At 35.9% G+C, this 21363-nt stretch overlaps 1 protein-coding gene across 1 annotated transcript in view; it reads left to right on the top strand.

The window, feature by feature from the left end:
* LOC106873493 (uncharacterized) overlaps nt 1-21363 on the top strand; it is a 296970-nt gene that overhangs the window by 211614 nt on the left and 63993 nt on the right. Inside the window, 8 exon segments of the mRNA XM_089339867.1 lie at nt 1085-1240; nt 2840-3034; nt 7991-8119; nt 9509-9679; nt 11251-11406; nt 12443-12649; nt 14673-14810; nt 16201-16251. Of these exon segments, the coding sequence (XP_089195993.1) occupies nt 1085-1240; nt 2840-3034; nt 7991-8119; nt 9509-9679; nt 11251-11406; nt 12443-12649; nt 14673-14810; nt 16201-16251 (1203 nt within the window).

The following is a 21363-nucleotide window of genomic DNA, read 5'->3' as shown; positions in this document are numbered from 1 at the left end:
GGCCGTTTTCGTGCGGGTGACACGTAAAAGCACCCACTACACTCTCTGAGTGGTTGGCGTTAGGAAGGGCATCCAGCTGTAGAAACTCTGCCAAATTAGATTGGAGCCTGGTGTTGCCATCCGGTTTCACCAGTCCTCAGTCAAATCGTCCAACCCATGGAAAGCGGACGTTAAACGATGATGATGATATATATATATATATATATATATTAATGTATGTATGTATGTATAAACTTATGTATAGACACCCAATTCATTTATACACACTGCTGAGTGCATTGTCTGAAAATTTTGTTGTATTTGTAATTGTTGAACGTTACAAAGGAAATTCGTTAATGATAATGACCATAACCTTTGGCAATATATTGTGTTTGAAAAGACCTGTCGAGCCAAGTGAGATCGTAGTCGTGGCCGATGCTGGTGTTTCGTAACTGGCATGTAAAAAGCACCCACTACACTCTTGGAGTGGTTGGTATTAGGAAGCGCATCCAGCTGTAGAAACCTTGCCAGATCAGATTGGAACCTGGTACAGCTCCCTGTCTTACCAGTTTTCAGTTAAACTGCCCAACCCATGCCAGCGTGGAAAATGGACATTAAATGATGATGATGATGATGATGATAGCTATCGGTATTTTTACAGCATGGAGCTTTGCTATAGTCAGCGAAATGAGTGATGGAGAAGAATTTAGGAGTCATTATGAGGAAAGCTGCACCAAAGATATAGTTACATACTTAATATTCATTTTTACTCTGTAATAGTGAATCTGGAAGTGTGTGTGTGTGTGTATATATATATAGCTCCCATGTAATGGTTGATATCTGCATACTGCAATAGTGAACTAGCAGTAAGTATACATAGCTAGTTGGTACACACACTTTAACATTGTATATACTTCGCTTATGTGTGTGTATACACGCTCTGACAATGAAGCTAACAGCATGAATATCAAATCCATTTTGTTCAAAGTCTAAATTTCAAACAAAAATAAATTTTCATTGAAATATTAATTTTCAATAAACACATGAACTTTGATGTGAAGAACTTGAGTGTGCAATTAATCAAAGGATTTTTATTATTTTTCAGTCCAATTTGAATGAGACCCAAGTAAAAGTCGGAGAAATTGATAATGCCATTGAGAATGTGCTGGGAAGTTTGACTGGCATAAAGACTGACATTGATAGCTTGGATGAGGTGATCGGTGACTCCAAGTGTATTGAAACACAGCTGAAAAAGCTTCAGGTATGGATTATTTTTTTTGAATTTACATTGAATAATAGTTGCCTGTTTGTGTTCCATCTTTGAGTCTCGGTATGACTGAGCTGCAGCAGGTATGGTTAAGATGCTTGCTTCCTAACTACGTGGTTTCAAGTTCAGTCCCACTGGGTGGCACCTTGGATGAGTGACTTCTACTAAAGCTCTAGGCCACCCAGCTTGTGAGTGGATTCGGTAGATGGAAACTGAAAGAAGCCGGTCATACATATATGCATACAGATAGTTGCACCCATATCAGTGACAAGCTGTAAAAGGGAGAGTAAGTCAGCCCTTCTGTCTGTAGACTGGGGCAGATGCTAGAAACCGTTTAGCCTTCTGTGCCAGAGATTTGGTGGAGACGTTGGCAGTAGGACGTTGGATAACCGACAAGGTGGAGGAGTCTTTGATCGATGCCTTGAAGGTTTATTGCTGCCAAGTGGAAGATCTATATCATCAGACAATGATCGGGTATCAATCTGCCAATGAGCTGCTATTGTGGGGCAGTCTCACTATCAACCATGCTTGCTATACTCTTGTACACCATTTGGTACCTGGTGTGAAGGTGGTAATGGTGGGGGTGCTGCCAACTGCCTTACTCACTGATCAAAGTTCAGTGAGTAAGGCAGTTAGTGACACTCTTACCTCCATACTTTAATGTATCATTAAAGAAGGAAAACTGTAGCAGAGACTGAATTCGAAAATGGTAAAATATATACATCTTATGATCCACTTCAGTCTAACAACGTCTTTCTTGAAAAATATGAGTGACAATTGTTTCTAGATTTAGTATGGTGCCACCTAAGTAACATCCAGTATGTTCTAAAGAAGGTTGGTGTTAATAAAAGCATCTGGTTGTAGAAACCATACCAGACAATTGGAGCCCGGTGCAGCTCTCTGGCTGGTCAGCTCCTGTCAAACTGTCCAACCCATGCCAGCATGGAAAACGGACGCTAATTGATGCTGACGATGAGATTAATTAAAGTCTTAAGAATAGTTATTTGGCTAAGATTGACAAACATAGATGTTTTCCTTCAAAAATTATACTCAGATTGTAGAACCAACACAGATGGATTTAATACCGTGCTGTACATAGTTATTTCCCGTTATGTTCAATTTATACTTAGTTATCTCCCATGATATTAAAGTCGCAGGACCCGTGGAAATTCCATGGCATAAAAGCCACCAATTTGAAAACATTATGTCAGTATATTAAACACAAGGAGCTTCGAAAAATTCTTTTGATATATTCTGCCATTTAATAAGGTATTGCTTATTTGCATCCTTGTAATACGTTTGGCAGATATGATGTGCTTTATAGTTTAAGGAAATAAAAGATGAATTAAAAAGATAAAAACATTCATATATATTGATTATAATAAAATCAATATTAATTTTTTGTTAAATGTCTGTCCCTTTCTAGGCTCAATTTTTGTCCCCCATTTTTTTTCTGGGATTGGTAAAATAAAAGTAATTATCAGATATCAATGTAGCATTACTTGTCTGTACTTATTTCCTGACGCCTAATCTGTGGTTTGATATCTATGTTTGGAATAGTTTATTTATTTTTCTGATATTCAATAATTCCAGCTGATCCAAGATGATGTAAAGAACCAAAGCTTAACGACTTCCAAGTTAAAGAATGCTGTTGATAATTTGATCTCAAGATCTGGTGATGCTGATTCTCCTCTTCAACGGAAGACAAATGAGGTTTCTAAATTGTTAAGAGAAGTTGAAATCAAAACTAAAGATCAAGAAAACAAGCTTCAAGAAACTCTTCGTTATGTAAGTAATTATTATTATCATTATTAAAGTGGCAAGCTGGTAGAATTATTAACACGCAGGCGAAATGCTTAGCAATATTTTGTTTGTTGCTATGTTCTGAGCTCAAATTCCGCTGAGGTCAACTTTGCCTTTCATCCTTTTTTGATCGATTAAATAAATACCAGTTACACACTGGGGTTGATGTAATCAACTTAAACCCTTCCCCAAAATTTGAGGCCTTGTGCTTCCAATAGAAAGGATTATTATTATTATTATTATTATTATTATTATTCAGTAGTTTTATTTTTATAACGTGCTTTCACTTCACTACCGAGCGCAGCTCTGTGCGCCTTGGGTATGTGCTGTGGTTTGCTGTGGTGCTCTTATGTTTACTGTATTGAAAGTGTTTTGCGTAGAATGTGTGCAGTACCCAGTAGTGCAATTTTCTGTATGTTATATATATTTGTAAGTCCTGGTATTTTTGTTATGTATTTGTCTGAATATTTTTTTATTATACCTAAGGCACCTACTATGATAGGAATTGTTTCTGTTTTTAGATTCCACATTCGAGTTATCTCTATTTCCAGGTCTTTGTATTTTGAAAGTTTTTCCATTTCTTTTAGGGAAATGTTGTCATCTGCTGGTATTGATACATCAATTAGAAAGCATTTTTTTTCTTCATGATCTTTGACAACTATATCTGGTCTATTTGCCTTAATTTCTCTATCTGTGTGTATTGGCATATCCCAGAGTATGGTTGCTTTCTCGTTTTCTGTGACCTTTTCTGGCGTGTGTTTATACTATCTTTTTTCTGTTATTATTATTATTATTATTATTATTATTATTATTATTATTAAGGTAGTGAGCTGGCAGAATCGTTAGCATGCTGGGCGAAATGTTTAGCAGTATTTTGTCTGTCACTACATTCTGAGTTCAAATTCCACCGAGGTTGACTTTGCCCTTCATCCTTTCAGTGTCAATAAAATAAATTCAACTTACGATGAAAGTAAACAAACAAACTTTGTTTTAGAAGCATTGAGATGTATTGAAAGATACAGAAATAAATTTTTTTATTGTCAAACACATGATAATGCTAATAAATATCGTGATCAGGATGAATTATCCATACATAGCAGAAAAATATGTTACCAGCCAGCCATGAGACTCGAACTCACATCCCTGTGATTACGTGTCAAGTGCTTTACCATTGTACCATTTGCATACTGGGGTCACTCCAATTGACTGGCACCCTCACCCCAAAATTTCAGGCTGTGTTCCCATAGTAGAAAGGATTATTATTATTATTAGTATTATGGCAGTGAGTTGGTAGAATCGTTTTTATGCCGGACGAAACATGTACCCAGAAGAAATGCTTAGCAGCATTTCTTCTGGGTACATGTTCCGAGTAAGGTCAACTTTGCCTTTCACCCTTTCATGGTCAATAAAATAAGTACCAGTTGAGTACTAGGGCCAATGTAATAGACTAGTCTATTACAGTGAGAAATTGTCCCCTCCTGCAAAATTTCAGGCCTTGTGGTTATAGTGGAAACGATTATTTTATTATTATTATTATTATGAAGCCTGTTTTCAGCTGAGTCCAAGATGCTCTCTGTTAACATTCAGTTGAGTTGAAAACACTCTGCTAAAGGTAAAAATACTTTAGATACTAACAGTTATTGGTACTCGTGAAAGCACAGGTGAAATCACAGTAGGTGGTGGTGGGGGCGGGCGACAGGGTGCAAAGGAGATACCTGTAAGATTATTATAATTGTTTTACAGGTTATTCACTTCAACGTTAGATTTGAAAAAGTTAATTTTTTTTTGTGTTTCGTTTTATATATTTACTTCTATGCCATATTCCAGTCAGTCTGATCACCAGTTATCAGTTAAGGTTCTGGGCTCACAGTCATAAGGTTGTCGTTTCAATTCCTGCACTGGGCTGCGTCTTGTGTCCTTCTGGAGAGCACCTGATTCCACCTTGCTGTTGTCTACCCAGCTGAAGATGTGCATGAGCTGACTACTGGCGTGGTTGTCTCTCTTCCTTCTTGTTGTGACATCCTGGATGTCCTGCTGGGTGGATGAGCTAAAGTTGGCTGGGCAGGTGTCTATCTGTTTATGACTACACAGGCCCCTAAGAAAATTAGTGTAAGCATGGTATATATACTGTCTCTTCTTACTCGTTTGCCAAGTTATAACAAAGCCTTATATATATATATATATATAGCAATAAGAAAATGGAGGGGATTAATAGGTGGTGCTCATCAACTTGCAGACATTGTATTATGTCAATTTACCAGTTTATTTTTCAACTAAGAGGACAATAAAAACAATATACAAACACATATGACATATTGTGTCATATCAGTAATTAAAATTAAAAAGGACATCTAGTGACCGAAACACTAGTGTAATAATAATTGGGTATCCTCCTAGCAGTATATTGGATAGATATTATCCCTTAGTGGGTTGGATTCACAACCCCTAACTTTCTTGGAGTATATATATATATATATATATACGTATATATATGTATGTATATAGATTTAGATTGCCTATGTTCAGTCTGTCCACTGCAGGATGAAAGCCTTAGCATATTCTCTACCGAAATCATACTGGTTTGATGAGCTTACCCTGCCACACTGGCACAACATGACTTGGCAGAGGGGTGCAGTCTTTATACTATTACCCAGGAATATATGTAGTATATATATACATACATACACACACACACACACACACACACACACACAATAAACTTGACATATCACAGCAAAAAATACTTTCAAACATGACATTCTTCAATAAAAGATACATGTGTATATAAAACTGATTTCTGCAGTTAAAGGTAATGAAATTTTCAATGAGTATATTTGATTTCGTCAGTGAATGGGTTAGTTGCATCCAATAATGTGGTCCGTAATTTGTTAGAAATAGCAGCCAAATCTCCCTCAAATTAGAGGGTACTGTCTTAACCCATTGACTGCAAAATTAAATTTTGTGGTTATTCCAGTAATGGATGTTAAATACCTACCAAACACCCAAAAATATTTTTCTGCAAGTCACGTTGCCTTAATAAACTTGATATATCTCAACACAAAACAGTTTCAAACATGGCATTATTAAAAAAAAGAAACAAACAAATTGGTATATAACACTGATTTCTGCAGTTAATGAAATTTTGAGCATACATGTCTGATATCTGTAGTAAATGGGTTTGTTACATTGAATAATGTAGTCCTTAATTTGTTAGAAATAGCAGCTTAATCTTCCTCAAGTCAAAGATTACTATCTTTAACTGTGAAATTAAATTTCGTGGGTTTTTTCCAAAAATGATATCTATCTGCCCAAATATAGAATTGGTATTTTCTGCAAATTGCATTGCCTTGATAAACTTGGCATATCAATAAAAAATACTTTCAAACGTGACATTCCTCAACAAAAGATCTACCTTTCCACTGTTAAAGGTAATGAAATTTTGAGTAGATATATTGGGTTTCTGCTGTAAAAAGGAAAACCACTTTCTCCTCATGTTTTTTTTTCTTGGGACGCCCTTACTGCAAAGACCTGTTTGATGTTATCTCCCCCACCCCCTTCACCAATCACATTAATGACACATCATTGATGAAACTGTTAATTATTCAGCTATTTTAATTACAGTTCTTCACTAACAACTACTGACTATAATTAGATAAATTCATTCCCAGTATTTTTAATTAAACATCTGTAATTTGGTAAACAACACTGCACTGGAATCACTCTGGTTTGGTTTCCTTTATTTTCTTCTAAGTCTTAGTCAAGTCATTGGTTTAGAATATGTTCTACAGAATTCAAAAATAACAAAAGATTTCAAGCATTTTTTTGTTAGGAACTTACTTTCATTTATTTATTTTTAATCTATTCATTACCATATTTTCTGCTGCTAAACATTGTTTCAATTAATTTTGAAAATATCAAGAAATTTAATACAATAACTTCATTATTATTTATTATGCTGGTGTTTGGAACATAAATTAAGGTTAAATTTTGATGGAAGAAAGTTTAAATTAATATCACTTTAAATAAGGAAGTTTGTATCACAGAGCCGAAGACAGTTGCAGGTGGGTTGCTATTAAAAGGGTTAAAGTAAGGAATTTGATGAAGGGCAAACTTTACTATTGGTTGCATGGAAACTAACAATGATTACTTATTTTAAAGTCTTTTGTTACCATGTTTCTGTTTCAATTCATGGTTATTTCAATAACGATGCTAAATACTTTCCTTTCAATCAATTTTGAAAGTAATGAAGAATTTACTATAACTTTGTAGATATTCAGTTGGTGTTTGTAACAGAAGTTAACAGGAAATTTGGGAGAAAGTTTTAATTTAGATCAGTTTGAAACAAAAAGTTTGTAACATAGGACCCAGGGAATCTTGGGCAGGTTGTTAAATGCGAGAATTTCGAAAATATCTTCTATTATTTTTAACTCTGTCTAATATTCATTCTTCTACATAAACATCTGAAGGCATGATGCCATGTTGTGAATAATTAAGCAATATTCCTGCAGAATCATTAGAACTCCTGAAAAATAAAAAAACAAGATGTTTTGCAGTATTTGTTCTGGGTTTTTATATTCTGAGTTTCAAATATCAGAAACAATTATTATTATTATTTGACATGGCTCACATTTGGTTTTATTCCTGGAAGAATTTATGTAACTTTGGATATCCACATGATTTCAATAAGTCTTGAACTGTTCAAAAACCATCTGATTATCTTTCCTATTCTCAAGAAGTGAATCTTCAGTGGAAGCCTTATACCAAATTATGATTATTATTATTATTATTATTATTTTATTAATTATATCAGTTATTTTGGGTTACAGTTATTCCGTGACTAAATTTACTTTCAAGAGAATATATATTTCTTTAAAGAATTCATTGATTATCCTTAATGGTAATCTTCAATAATTAATATATCTTTTGGTGTTCTGTTTAAAGGTAAAGAAATTCTCTGGTGACGTTGACGATATGCTTCATTGGATTACGGATCTCCGTATGAAACTGAAGTCTCAACCCCCGTTTGGGGCTCTTCCAGAAACAGCCAGAGGACAACTGGATAATTTCATCGTAAGTCTTTTCTCCTCTAATTATGTTTTCCACCTTGTTCATTTAAATTCGACAAATTCAAATTGATTATTGCTTTTTTTCTCAATTTCATTTTAACCCTTTAGTATAGAGAATATTCTGTCTAATTTAATGTTTATTTATTCATACTGGAATTAACCATGCATTATCCCATAACTTTGAGATTTTGATGATGTAACTTGAATTTTAGACTGACATTGTAGAGAAGGTGTGAGAGGCAGGAACTGGCCATTTTGAACCTAAAACAGGTAGAATATTTTGACTGGATATGACCAGCTTAAATACTGTAGAGTTAAAGAAGAAAACATTATTACAGTATAAAAATTATTTACAGATAGTTTACTGGGTGGCACTGGCATTAGTGAGGTCACTTACTTGGCAATCTCCCTTGTGCTGGTGCCATGAATAAAGCACCCAGTACATTTTGTAAAGTGGTTGGTGTTAGAAGGGGCATCCAGCTGTAGAAACTATGCTGAAGCAGACATTGGAGCTTGACATAGTTTTCTGCCTCATTGGAGCCTGTTGACCCATCCAGACCACGCCAGCATGGAACATGGACATTTAATGATGATGGAATTAACCACAGTGGAGGTGCATGGCTTAGTGGTTAGGGGTGTTGGTCTCATGATTGTAAGATTGTGGTTTCCATTCTTGGACCAGGCAGTGTGTTGTGTTCTTGAGCAAAACACTTCATTTCACATTGTTCCGGACTACTCAGATGGTAAAAATGAGTAACACTGTGAAGGACTGGCATCCCATCCAGGAGGGGAATTTATATGTTATTGGAAACCAGGAAACCAGCCCTAATGGGTTGGCATGGGTTGAGAGGAAAACGTTCCCTTATTTCACCTCGTTAACCACCCATTTTTGTTGCTTGCAGATAATTAAGAGCATCATCAACTTGATAAAAACATGCTTAAATTAAAGATTAAAGAGGTTTTGTCTTGGAGCTAATGACATTATGTCATGTGATTGTTATTTTCCCTCCTCTCTGTTAGAGAGGCACTAACACTTTCAGACATGCACACACACACATCACAGGAACTTCTGCCTATCAAATTCAATCACAAGGCTTCGGTCAGCTTGAGGCTATAGCAGAAGACAGTTGCCTGGGACTGAACCTGAAACAATGTGGTTGGGAAGCAAATTTCTTAACCGCACAGTCATGCCTGTGCCTACAAGCATGGCTGCATTTATACATCGTTATATATAAATAAACTATAACGAGTCTTTTATACAGGTATCTTCCACAAGATTTCTACATATAAAAACCATGATAAATATTCCACAGACATTTTTTTTTCGAATAAATGATTTCTTCAGTAAGATAAAAATTTTATTTCTTGTTTGTTTTTGTTTATTTTCTTTTAGAAACGATGTGAAGAACTTGATATCAAAGAAGATTGTGTCAAATCTCTGCAAATAAATGGTCAAGACATGATGGATCGATGCCAACCAGAAAATATTTTCCAACTCAGTGAAAAACTGAAGAAGTTACGAGAAAGATGGCACGAAACGAAGAACAGAACTCTGAGACGAAGAGTAAGTATCACAGAACAGTATTTTATATATATATATATACATATATATATATATATACATATATATATATATATATACATATATATATATATATATATATGGTTAGGATTCTCTACAGCTGTTTTGGACATATTAGCGTATACACGAATATGCTAATCTTGAACCTAACTTGGCGTCTTTATTATTAAGATACTTTGATTCAAATGAATCATACAAATAATGTGTGTGTGTGTGTGTGTATATATATATGTGTGTGTGCATATGGGTGTGTGTCTGTTTTGACATAAGAATTTGGAAACTTTGAGAGAACATGAAATAATTCATTTTTAACTGTGGAGCTCTAAGCAGATAAAGCTATAAATAACGGTATGTAATTATTGGGTTAAAAAGCCCTTTGGATAGAAAGATTTTCAAAAGCTGCCTGTGAGATTTGAACTCACATCTGTAAACATGGCAAATTTTTCTACCATTGTACCAAAGCAATCCTTTGAGTTCCTCAAGCCAGTTTAGAAACTTTGTTCTTACCAGCGAGGATTGTATGTTGTTGATGTCGTAAGAAATAATAGACTTCGAGAGAGCATTAATTAATTTACTTTTGATAATTGAACTCTCTCCGTTCCTCTCTCTCTCTCTCTCTCTCTCATCATGTATCTCCTCTTCAGCAAGATGTCTATTTCTGTCTCTCTGTCACACTCTAACCTTTCATCATCTGGCACAAGATCACCTCCTCCAGTGCCCCCCCCCCCATCCCCTCTCAATGAACTTTGTCTTGCAAGTTACTTGGTGGCCCCTGCCAGTGCTCGTGCCACGTAAAAAGCACTCGGTCCACTCTGCGGAATGGTTGGTGTTAGGAAGAGCATCCAGCTGTAAAAGCCATAAAACCCATGCCAAAACCGACGTGATGCTTGGTGCAATCTTCTGCCTGGCTGGCTCCTGTCAAACTGTCCAACCCATAGTAGCATGGAAGGCTGACATTAAATGATGATGGTGACACATATATGATGGCTGCCTACTCCTTAGACTATCATGACGATCACTGAGTGGGACGTCAGAAAAGCCTGTGTAATGGTTTCAAGTCCAGTACAGCTTGAATGACAACACGACTCTCACTGGCAACACCAAGAAGCCCAGATTCATGCAAAGTACAAGATATCCTGCTCAGTAGAGCAGCAGGTTTTATAGACAAGTTAACTGTCTCCAAGAGGAATGCCATGACAAGGACCAGGGGTCCCTCACTCCCAGTGGACTTACTGTGCCCTCGGACACCAACCCAAGTATTTCTACACCCTGGTACACATATAGATACACATAGACATCTAGATATACAACTACCTCTAAATATTGTCTTGAATCCATTTTTTCATGTGTAAATCTTATAAATTCCTCGTTGTTATATCTTTGATAATATTAAACTCTTTAAGAATGTCATTAACACTCTCAGTGTTGTGAATGTTCTTGCTGTCACAGATGTTCTTGGCATGATGGATGTCCTCAGGCGTCGTGAACGTCGACAAGAATGTCGTAAATATCTTTAATGTTATAATGATGATGAAATTCTTCTTTTATTCCAGGACAAAATGAAAGAACATCTGCAACATGTTGAAGAATTCCACACGACTTTAAAGAAATTCTCTGATTGGTTGAACTCGGCTGAGACGTTGATGCGAGGTTTTAAGTTCCCCAGTAAAATTGTGGAGAAAGTGTGTGAACAAATAAAAGAACATGCTGTAAGTAAATAGCAAATTCACTCGGTATAATTGGTGGGGCATCAGATTTAGTACCTTGTGGTATTCATTTACAATGCTTTTAGTTCTAAGTTCAAATCCTGCCCAAGTTAATTTTGTCTTTCATTTCTCTGGGGTCACTGAAACATCGAGGGTCTCCATTGGTCAAGAATGACCTGACATCTATACATGGATGTGCAGATCTTTCATCTTTTACTTGTTTCTGTCATTGGACTGTGGCCATGCTGGGGCACCGTCTTGAAGGGTTTTAGTCAAACAAACCAATCCTAGCACTTATTTATTTATTTATATATATATTTTTTTATGTCTGGTACTTATTCTATAGGTGTTTTTTGCTGAACTGCTAAGTTACAGGGATGTAAACAAGCCAACACTGGTTCTCAAGTAGACACACGCTCACTTACACTTTCTCACATACACACACAAACTTTCACACACACACACACACACACACACTCTCTCTCACACATACACACTCTCACACATACACACTCTGGTGCAGCACTTCGGCTGACCAGCTTCAGTCAACCCGTTTAACTCATGCATAAATGGAAAATGGCTATTAAATGATATTGTATGCAGATGCCACTTTCCCAAGTCATTTTCCATTTTCCCTGCATTCCTTGTGGTATTTGTCTCTTTACATCCTGAGTTCAAATCCCACCAAGGTCAAATTTTGCCCTTTATCATGCATATATTTAACTCTTTAGCATTGAAACCATCCATATCTGGCCAAGATATCCTACTTGTTTTAAGTTCAAACTAGCCAGATCCAACCTCTTACACCTACCCTACAATGTTATTCTAAAAATAAACAATCGCATCAAATTCTCAAAACTATTAGACAATTGTGTGATTAATTAAAAACAATGTGGATAAATAAGGATTACATTTGATAAGGTAATCTGAATGTTGAAGGGTTAAATTACTTCCAGCAATATTTTCCAAGAATTGGTTCAACAGTTTCAAGAAGAATTCGTAACAATTACTGCAATATTCTTTCATTTTTGATTTGCAGGACTTCAAGAAAGATGTTCAGTCATACACAGAGTGGATGCAGAAGTTGGACCGCACCGGTACCTACTTGAAATATTTTGGTAGAAAACAAGACACTATTTACATCAAAAACCTTTTGGTGGGCATCAGGTTACGATGGAAAAAGCTCTTGCGAAGAACTGACGAGAGGGAACGCCTCTTGCAACAATCCTACCACGAAGACAGACGGGTAAGTAAGAAGGATTCTTTGAAGAACTAGTAATTGAATGATAGCGTTAAACAATGGTAATTTATTGAAATATGAGCACAAGCTGTTGCTCCTGATTTATATTTTGGATATTTGTAACCTGTGCTGGTGCCATGTTAAAAGCACCCAATACACTCTGTAAAGTATATTAGGAAGAGCATACAGCTGCAGAAACCATATCAGAACAGACAAAATGGACCCAGGGCAGCTCTGTAGCATTGTCTTATTTCCAGATACTCTCACCTACCCTTATATAATGCAGGGTAGCCATGTATATTCTCTACAGCAGGATAACTGTGCCTGTTCCTCTGTCATACTTCAGCCTCTCAACACCTAACATAAAAAGCTCCCTTTCTACTCCTCCACTCAGTCAAGAGGGACTTTCCTTTGTCTTGTGAATTTCTCAGATATTTGGCAACCTCACTAGTGCTGGTGCCATGGAAAACAGCACCCGGTACACTGTGTAAGTTGGTTGGCATTAGGAAGAGTATCCAGCCATAGCAACCATGCCAAAGCTGACATTGTAGTTTGATGCCGTCCTCTGGCCCCTGTTAGGTTTTGTTGCACCATCCAACCCATACCAACATACAGGGCTGTGGAGTTGGAGTCGGAGTCGGTAATACCGACTCACAATGTCTTTATTCTTTTATATAAACCAGTTCTAACCTATAGGCCTACTGAAAGTACAAGCGTATGCTTTGAGATATGTAAACCACAATCACTTAATTACATAAAGGGGAGTCGGAGGTGCCAGTAGTACAGAAGTCAGAGTCTGCCAACATGGAATATGGACGTTAAACGATGATATTTTGGGGATTTCCCAAATCTGATATATCTTTCAGTGTCTGTATTATAATAATATGTATTAAGTATATTTACAGTAATACATCTTTGAGTGATTTTACGCTAACGTATATATATATCATAAAGTGATTAATTTTATTGTTAATGAGGTCTATTATTTCTAATGAAACCTCTTTGCTGTATTTTCTGCCATGCAAGTTTAATTTTTCAAACCAAAATTTAAATCTCCCAAAAGAAGTAGGTTGTCTTGTACACCCAAAAAAGATTTGGAAGATCAAAAATTCCATGTGACCTGAAGCAAGATTTGAGAAAATAGTCTTTTTATTCAAAACAAAAGAAATTTTCTTTATAGTCAGGTTCCAACCCAGGTCACAGCAACAAAGTCTACCCACCATACTTCTCGATACATCATCAAGGTCCTGGATACATTCCAGACCAATGTCTGCAATCAAGTTGATGTGTGACAACATTTTCCTCTTCTTACATCACCATGAAGTGGGTCCCACAAGACTAATTTGGATTCTTCCGGTGACCAGATAGTTACAATTGTCTTTGCCTGATCTTCTTGCTAACTTTTGGCAGGTCTCCGTAAAGGCATTCGTTTGTCATATGTTGCTGCCATTTCACCTTTGGGGCCTTTTGTAGAAAGATAATGACGATGTTTGAATGCTCACTCTATATACTATTGTAGTGGCGTGTGTGGCCGCCATCTTGGGAAGTGCCATTGCGCATGTGCAAGGGACTTGCCGTCAGCGGAAGTACCCGGGCACGCATGCGCAAGGCAACAGGTGGAGAGAGAGCAATAGCGTTCGTCCTCTTCTCTATCTAGCAGCGGTCGTGACAACACGTATCCTCCAGTGCTCTCTCAACTCTATACCGACATGTGGTCGAAGCTTCCTTGGTATTCTAGTGGCATACCTGTTCACCCAGGAACGAAACGGCTCTACGCCAACCTAGAATAAATTATTGATCTGTTGTTACCGTTATACCTCGTGTTGTTGTATTTCTGGATTTTAATGATTAATATAAGAACTGGGGAGAGAAGGCCGAGCCGTCATATCTCATCCAATTCTTATAGTATGTTGACTTGAATGCCAGGCAGTGTGGTATTTCTATTTTGGCTAAAACAGGAGATGGTGGGAAACAAAATCTAATCTTTTATATTATTTATCTGTTTTTTTTTTTTGGTCATTTCTTATAGTTTGAAGAATCGTGGAAGGATCTTTGCGATTGGTTAGATTCCAGTGAAGACATGCTGACCTCATTCCTCACGCCACAAGTGCAAGCTTCTCCTCTCACACAAGTCAACAAAATGAAAGAGGAAATGGATGAGCTGAAGGTGAGTTAAGATAAAAAAAAAAGCTAAATTAAGTATACTAATTATTATACTCATTAAAAATTCCTCATTTTCCTTAATTAATTTCATCATTATTTTTTTTGTATTTAAATTTTAACAAATTTCATTACTGTTCATTGAAGTAGTTTCGTCTGATTTATTCATCTGGGTCCCAATTTAATCTAAAAATACAATTAGGCCCCCAAAATATATTGCTAATTCCAGATCTTAGATTTAGTAGAGAGGCTTATGGGTTTTAGGAACCTGAAAATAAAGGATTAAAGACAGTTTTGTCTCCTTTAAAGTTTAACTCTTGATGCTGTGAAAACATTCCATAAATCCTGAAGTTTTATTTTAAATTTATACTTGATATATTCTTAGTGTTGCACTGACTACAGCCTGGTTCTCCCTTGTGCCACTGGGTGGCACATGTTATCTAATTCTCCTTTGTCAAAGTGTGGGGTCTCCCTCATGTGACATTGGGGTTTGCCCTCGTGTGACATTGCGAGTGTCCCTCGTGTAACATTGTGGGTTTGCCCACATTTGACATTGTGAATCTCTCTTGTGTCACAGTATGACATTGTGGTTCTCATTTATGTCACAATGTATGTCTCCCTTGTGTGACATTGTGGATCTCTTGTTATGTCACATTGTAGGTCTGGTCTATCTAGTCTCTACAAACTGGTTTTTATTGTGTCCTTTTGGTGTTGCAGTGACCCCCAACCTCCATCTCTCCAGTGCTACAGTAACCATTTCTTATGATGATGAGTTTTATATCTTCGCATCAACTGATGTGGAATTCTTTAAAGGCATTCAATAAGTTAGAACTGTTTTATCTTCAGTTTCATAAAGTCATTAGAAATAGAATTTATATACGTGTATGTATATTTTATATATATACACACACACACACACACACACACACACACGTGTGTGTGTGTGTCACACGGTGGTGGGAGACAGACACAAACACATAGATACACACACATATACCATGGGCTTTTCAGTTTCCATCTACAAGTCCATTCACAAGCCCGAGGCTATAGCAGAAGACACTAGGCCAAGGTGCCATGCAGTGGGACCGAACCCGGAACAATGTGCTTGAGAAGCAAGCTCCTTAACCACACACAGCCACCCTCAAACCCCCCACTTTAGTAATTTACCATTATTAAAATTTCTATTTTCTCATTTTAAAATCAGACGAAAGATCAAGTCAACTTTTATTGCTTTTCATTCCTTTCATTCGAGCTTTTTGTTTTCTTCTCTCCTCCACCCCACCCCATCCCCACTACATATGCTACCACCTCTACCCTGCTTTCTTTCTTTCTTTTTTTTTTTACCTTCCATTTCTCAATTTGTCTTGTTATTGTTGCCTATCTTTTTGATGTCTCAGCCAAAACCAGTGGATATGGAAACCCGTATAAGCCAATTGCTCCACGTTAAGGTATACCAAACCAGTACATATACATATATATATATATATATGCCATTCTGTTTCTTTAGCATGTTGTCAGTCCTGCTTTATATCGATTTGTCTTTGATTATGTTGCATTTAGAATTTCATCCAAACTTTCTTTCTTCTTTATCTTATTTTTTTTTCCATTCCTTATTAAAAAAAAAAAAACCCAAAGTGCTGAAGAAGCACTTCTTAGACAAAGTACGGAGCTGCATGTCACTTCTCAACCTCTTGCATTATTCTGTCTGCAATGTATGTCTGGCACATACTAGCCCAATGCACATTTAGAATTCTTAAAAAGTTTATCATTATTATTATTTTTATTTACTTTTATTTGTTATTTATGGTTTCCATTTTGTTAAACCCATGCATGATATTTTTTTCCTTGTGGGTTTATATCTCTTTTCATTATTTTATATTTCATTTTGTCACGGTTTTTGTGGGATTTCTTTTCACTGTGGGATTTCCTTTTTTCTTGAGGACTTGATTCTTTGGTTATTTAACCCTTTTGATACCAACCCAGCTGAAACTGCCTCTGGTTCTGTAGTACAAATGTCTTGTTTTCATAAGTTCTGAATCAAAATCTTCCACCAAACCTTAGTCACAATTTATGTTCCTAACGCTAGCTTAATAATGACTAAGTTATTTTACTAAATTCTTTGTTATATTTTAAATTAATTGAAAGAAACACAGAACATCTCAACAGCAAAATGGTAACAAAAGGGTTAGAATATATAATAGAGAAACAATTCTTAACCCTTTTGATACCAACCCAGCTGAAACTACCTCTGGCTCTGTAGTACAAATGTCTTGTTTTCAAAAGTTCTGAATTAAAATCTTCCACCAAACCTTAGTCACAATTTATGTTCCTAACACTAGCTGAATGATAACTAAGTTATTTTACTAAATCCTTTGTTGTTGTATTTAAAGTAATTGAAAGAAACACAAAGCATCTAAAGATAAATACAGTAACAAAAGGATTAAGGACAAAGAAGAAGATTATTTAGACATTTTCAAATGTGTTTTTGGAAAGCAGGCAGTTCTGCTAAACTATCTTATTCATTTATTTGGCTTTCAATAGTGAGATAAGAAAAAAAAATACAGTTGGAATGGAATATTTCATGTATATATAGTCAAATCGAACATTAAAAAACTGAACATTGAAAATAACAAAAGACATATATATATATATATATATATATATATATATATATATATATATAAATTCAATAGTAGGACGAATTCTTTTACAATAATTTATCAAGTAGCTAGCATGAAAAAAACCTCATAAGGGAAAAATATCCATCATTTATTCCCGAAATATATATTTTTATTTATATAAGGGCATTACTATACAATAACGCCTCACGCCATGAGGGACTCTAAGGTCAGACTACCATAAAAAACACATTTTTACCGAACGCGAGGAAATGCAACTCTCAAAGCTAACCCCTTAAAAACAGACTGAATTATAGATCATGATTTCGTAGTTATTGTAGTATTATACAACCTCTACTCATCAGTATAATATGGTCTATGATATGATCTATAATTCAGTCTGTGTTTAAGGGGTTGGCTTTGAGAGTTGCATTTCCTCGCGTTAGGTAAAAATGTGTTTTTTATGGTAGTCTGACCTTAGAGTCCCTCATAGCGTGAGGCATTATTGTATAGTAATGTCCTTATATATATATATATTCTAAAATCCTAGACTTGAACAAAAGACTCTTTTTTGAAGTTATGTTTAAATATTTTATTTAGCAATACCATCTTCACCATTTAGACATGTTGCCTCTCCTCAGTTGCTAAAAAACACAGTGTACCCTAACAGAAGGTACATCAGTGTACCCTAACAGAAGGTACATCAGTGTAACCTAGTTGTTATTAATTTAACTTTCTACTATGATGAAATCCGATGTCACTGCCAGTTCCATTTTAAAGTTACCATTAATGTTTAATTGTTCCACTGTCGACTTGAAAAATCAATAAAAGACTTTTGGAATTGTAGCTAAACTTTATTATTTCAATGTTTTTAGACCAGTTCTGTTACATATCAATTCTAATAATGACATACCTTGTCTTTCCCCTTCAATTCATCTTGCTACCATCTATTTACACATCAACTGTTTCTTTTATTCTTACTACTACTACTATTACATGTAGACCTTTCTCCTCCTCTTCTGAACATTTGTCACAGTTCACCTATTACAGTTAAGTAACTATAGATAAATTAGTGTTAACATTTAATTAATTAGAAACCGTATTGTGGTGAGGAAAAGATACTAGGTTATCAACAAATAGTAAATTATTTTTTTCAAATATGGGAGACAACTCCTGTCCTCTTTCAGTCTTATTAGACCTCCTCAATGAAACAAATTTCACTGTATTTGGTGAAGTATCACTGATGAGAAATGGTTGAATATTCTGAAGGGAACTGTTTCACCAATGCAACAGATATGTTGAGAAATCACCCTATGACTTTCTATTGCAATCGTGTAGTGTGCAATGGACATATTTAGACATGTGTCAGTGGTGTATCATATAACAATCTGGACATTTGTCAACTGGTATACAAAGTGACAGTCTTGACATGCCAGTTGTGTACAATGTGACAGATTTGACATTTATCATCCAATTTTGTTTTTTAAAATAGTCCCTTTAAGAGGGCTGGAAACCTTTGTAATTCTAAGTAAGACTATGAAGCCCTTAATAGTCTGTTAAAATATATATGATAAAAGAACCCCACTGAACACAAAATCTTCTGTTGCTACGACTACAGCCACATCAATCTTGAAATTTTCTATTCCTACATTTACAGTTTCCAAGAATGAATACAGCACCATTTCCTTTTGTCATCTGATAATTTCTATTAAAGGGAGACAATTCCATGTTGTCTGAACTATTTAGTGGAAAATGGATTTTGCTGAAATATTTGAATTATGGAAATTTAATATTTTGTAAAAAATAAAATATATTTCCCTGCAATACAACAAAGAAAAAAAATTTTATTAGAAAATATACTACAAAGAAATTTAAGGGATTCTTAAAAATTGAAGCCAGATTAGAGTTGAGATATGAGATAAGTGTGACTGTGAATAAAGTTGAATGCAATGTTAGTGTTTCTCAGTCAGTATCAATCTTTACTCAATGTTTTTGTCAGTCATTATCACTCTTCACCGAATGTGTTTGTCAGTCAGTATCACTCTTTACTCAATGTTTTTGTCAGTCATTATCACTCTTCACCGAATGTGTTTGTCAGTCAGTATCACTCTTTACTCAATGTTTTTGTCAGTCATTATCACTCTTCACCGAATGTGTTTGTCAGTCAGTATCACTCTTTACTCAATGTTTTTGTCAGTCATTATCACTCTTCACCGAATGTGTTTGTCAGTCAGTATCACTCTTTACTCAATGTTTTTGTCAGTCATTATCACTCTTCACCGAATGTTTGTCAGTCATTATCACTCTTCACTGAATGTGTTTGTCAGTCATTATCACTCTTCACCGAATGCATTTGTCAGTCATTATCACTCTTCACCGAATGTGTTTGTCAGTCGTTATCACTCTTCACTCAATGTGTTTGTCAGTCATTATCACTCTTCACCGAATGTGTTTGTCAGTCAGCATCACTCTTTACGCAATGTTTTTGTCAGTCAGCATCACTCTTCACCGAATGTGTTTGTCAGTCAGCATCACTCTTCACCGAATGTGTTTGTCAGTCAGCATCACTCTTCACTGTTTGTCAGTCTATATCAATCTTTTATGTCATTCTTCAGTCAATATGTTTGTCAGTCTTTTATATCACACGTCAATCCATCACAATTTGCTTGTCAAATATTCTGTTGTCTTTTCTTTTTCTATTCTAAATTCTTCATTTTGCATTTTTGAAATGTATGAAATGTTTCATGAAACTCTTTTAATGGAATTGTGGCGCCATCTTCACATCTTACCTTCTTCACTCATTATGCACTTTTCTTCTGTTATGTCTCTTTTCACCTTCTGTTGCACTCGTGGCAAACAAAAGAAATTGTTGTTGTTATTATTATTATTATTATTATTATTTAAGGCAGTAAGCTGGCAGAATCGTTAGCACGCCAGGCGAAATGCTTAGTGGTATTTTGTCTGCAGCTATACTCTGAGTTCAAATTCCATCAAGGTTGACCTTGCCTTTCATCCTTTCGGGACTGATAAATTAGATACCAGTAAAATACTGAGGTTGATGCAATTGACTACCCCCTCCCCCAAAATTGCTGCCCTTGTGGCAAAATTTCAAAGCTGGCAGAATCGTTAGCATGCCAGGTGAAATCCTTAGCAGTATTTTATCTGTTGCTATGCTCTGGGTTCAAATTCCGCCGAGGTTGACTTTGCCTTTCATCCTTTTGGGGCTAATAAATTAAGTACCAGTGTAACATTGGGGCTGATGTAATCGACTAGTCCTCTCCCACCAAATTTCAGGCCTTGTGCCTTTAGTAGAAAGAATTATTATTATTATTAAGGTAGCGAGCTGGCAGAATCGTTGGAGCATTGGGTAAAATGCTTAGTGACGTTTTTTCCTTCTCTTTTTACATTCTGAGTTCAAATTCTGCCAAGAACGACTTTGCTTTTCATTCTTTTGGACTTGAAAGAATAAGTATCAGTGAAATACTGGGGTTGATGTAACTGCTGACCCCTTAACACAATTGCTGGCCTTGTGCCAAAAGTAGAAAGAATTATTATTATTATTATTATTATTATTATTATTATTATTATTATTATTAAGGTGGTGAGCTGGCAGAATTATTAGCATGGTGGACGAAATGCTTAGTGGTATTTCGCCCGTTAATAGATTCTAGGTTCACATTCCGCCAAGGTCAACTTTGCGTTTCATCCTTTTGGGGGGGGGGTGACAAATTAAGTACCAGTTGTGTACTGGGGTCGATCTAATTGGCCGGCCCCCTCCCCCAAAATTTCAAGCCTTGTGCCTAGAGTAGAAAGAATTATTATTTTAAGGTGGCTAGCTGGCAGAATTGCTAGCACACTGGGCAAAATGCTTAGTGGCATTTCGTCTGTCTTTTATGTTCTGTGTTCAAATTCCACTGGGTTCAACTTTGGCTTTCATCCTTT

This window comes from Octopus bimaculoides, chromosome 22, assembly GCF_046866305.1.
Source record: "Octopus bimaculoides isolate indiv1 chromosome 22, ASM4686630v1, whole genome shotgun sequence".
NCBI classification, from domain to species: domain Eukaryota; kingdom Metazoa; phylum Mollusca; class Cephalopoda; order Octopoda; family Octopodidae; genus Octopus; species Octopus bimaculoides.
The sequence above is the reverse complement of the archived record's forward strand: the minus strand, read 5'-3'. Positions and strand labels throughout refer to the sequence as shown.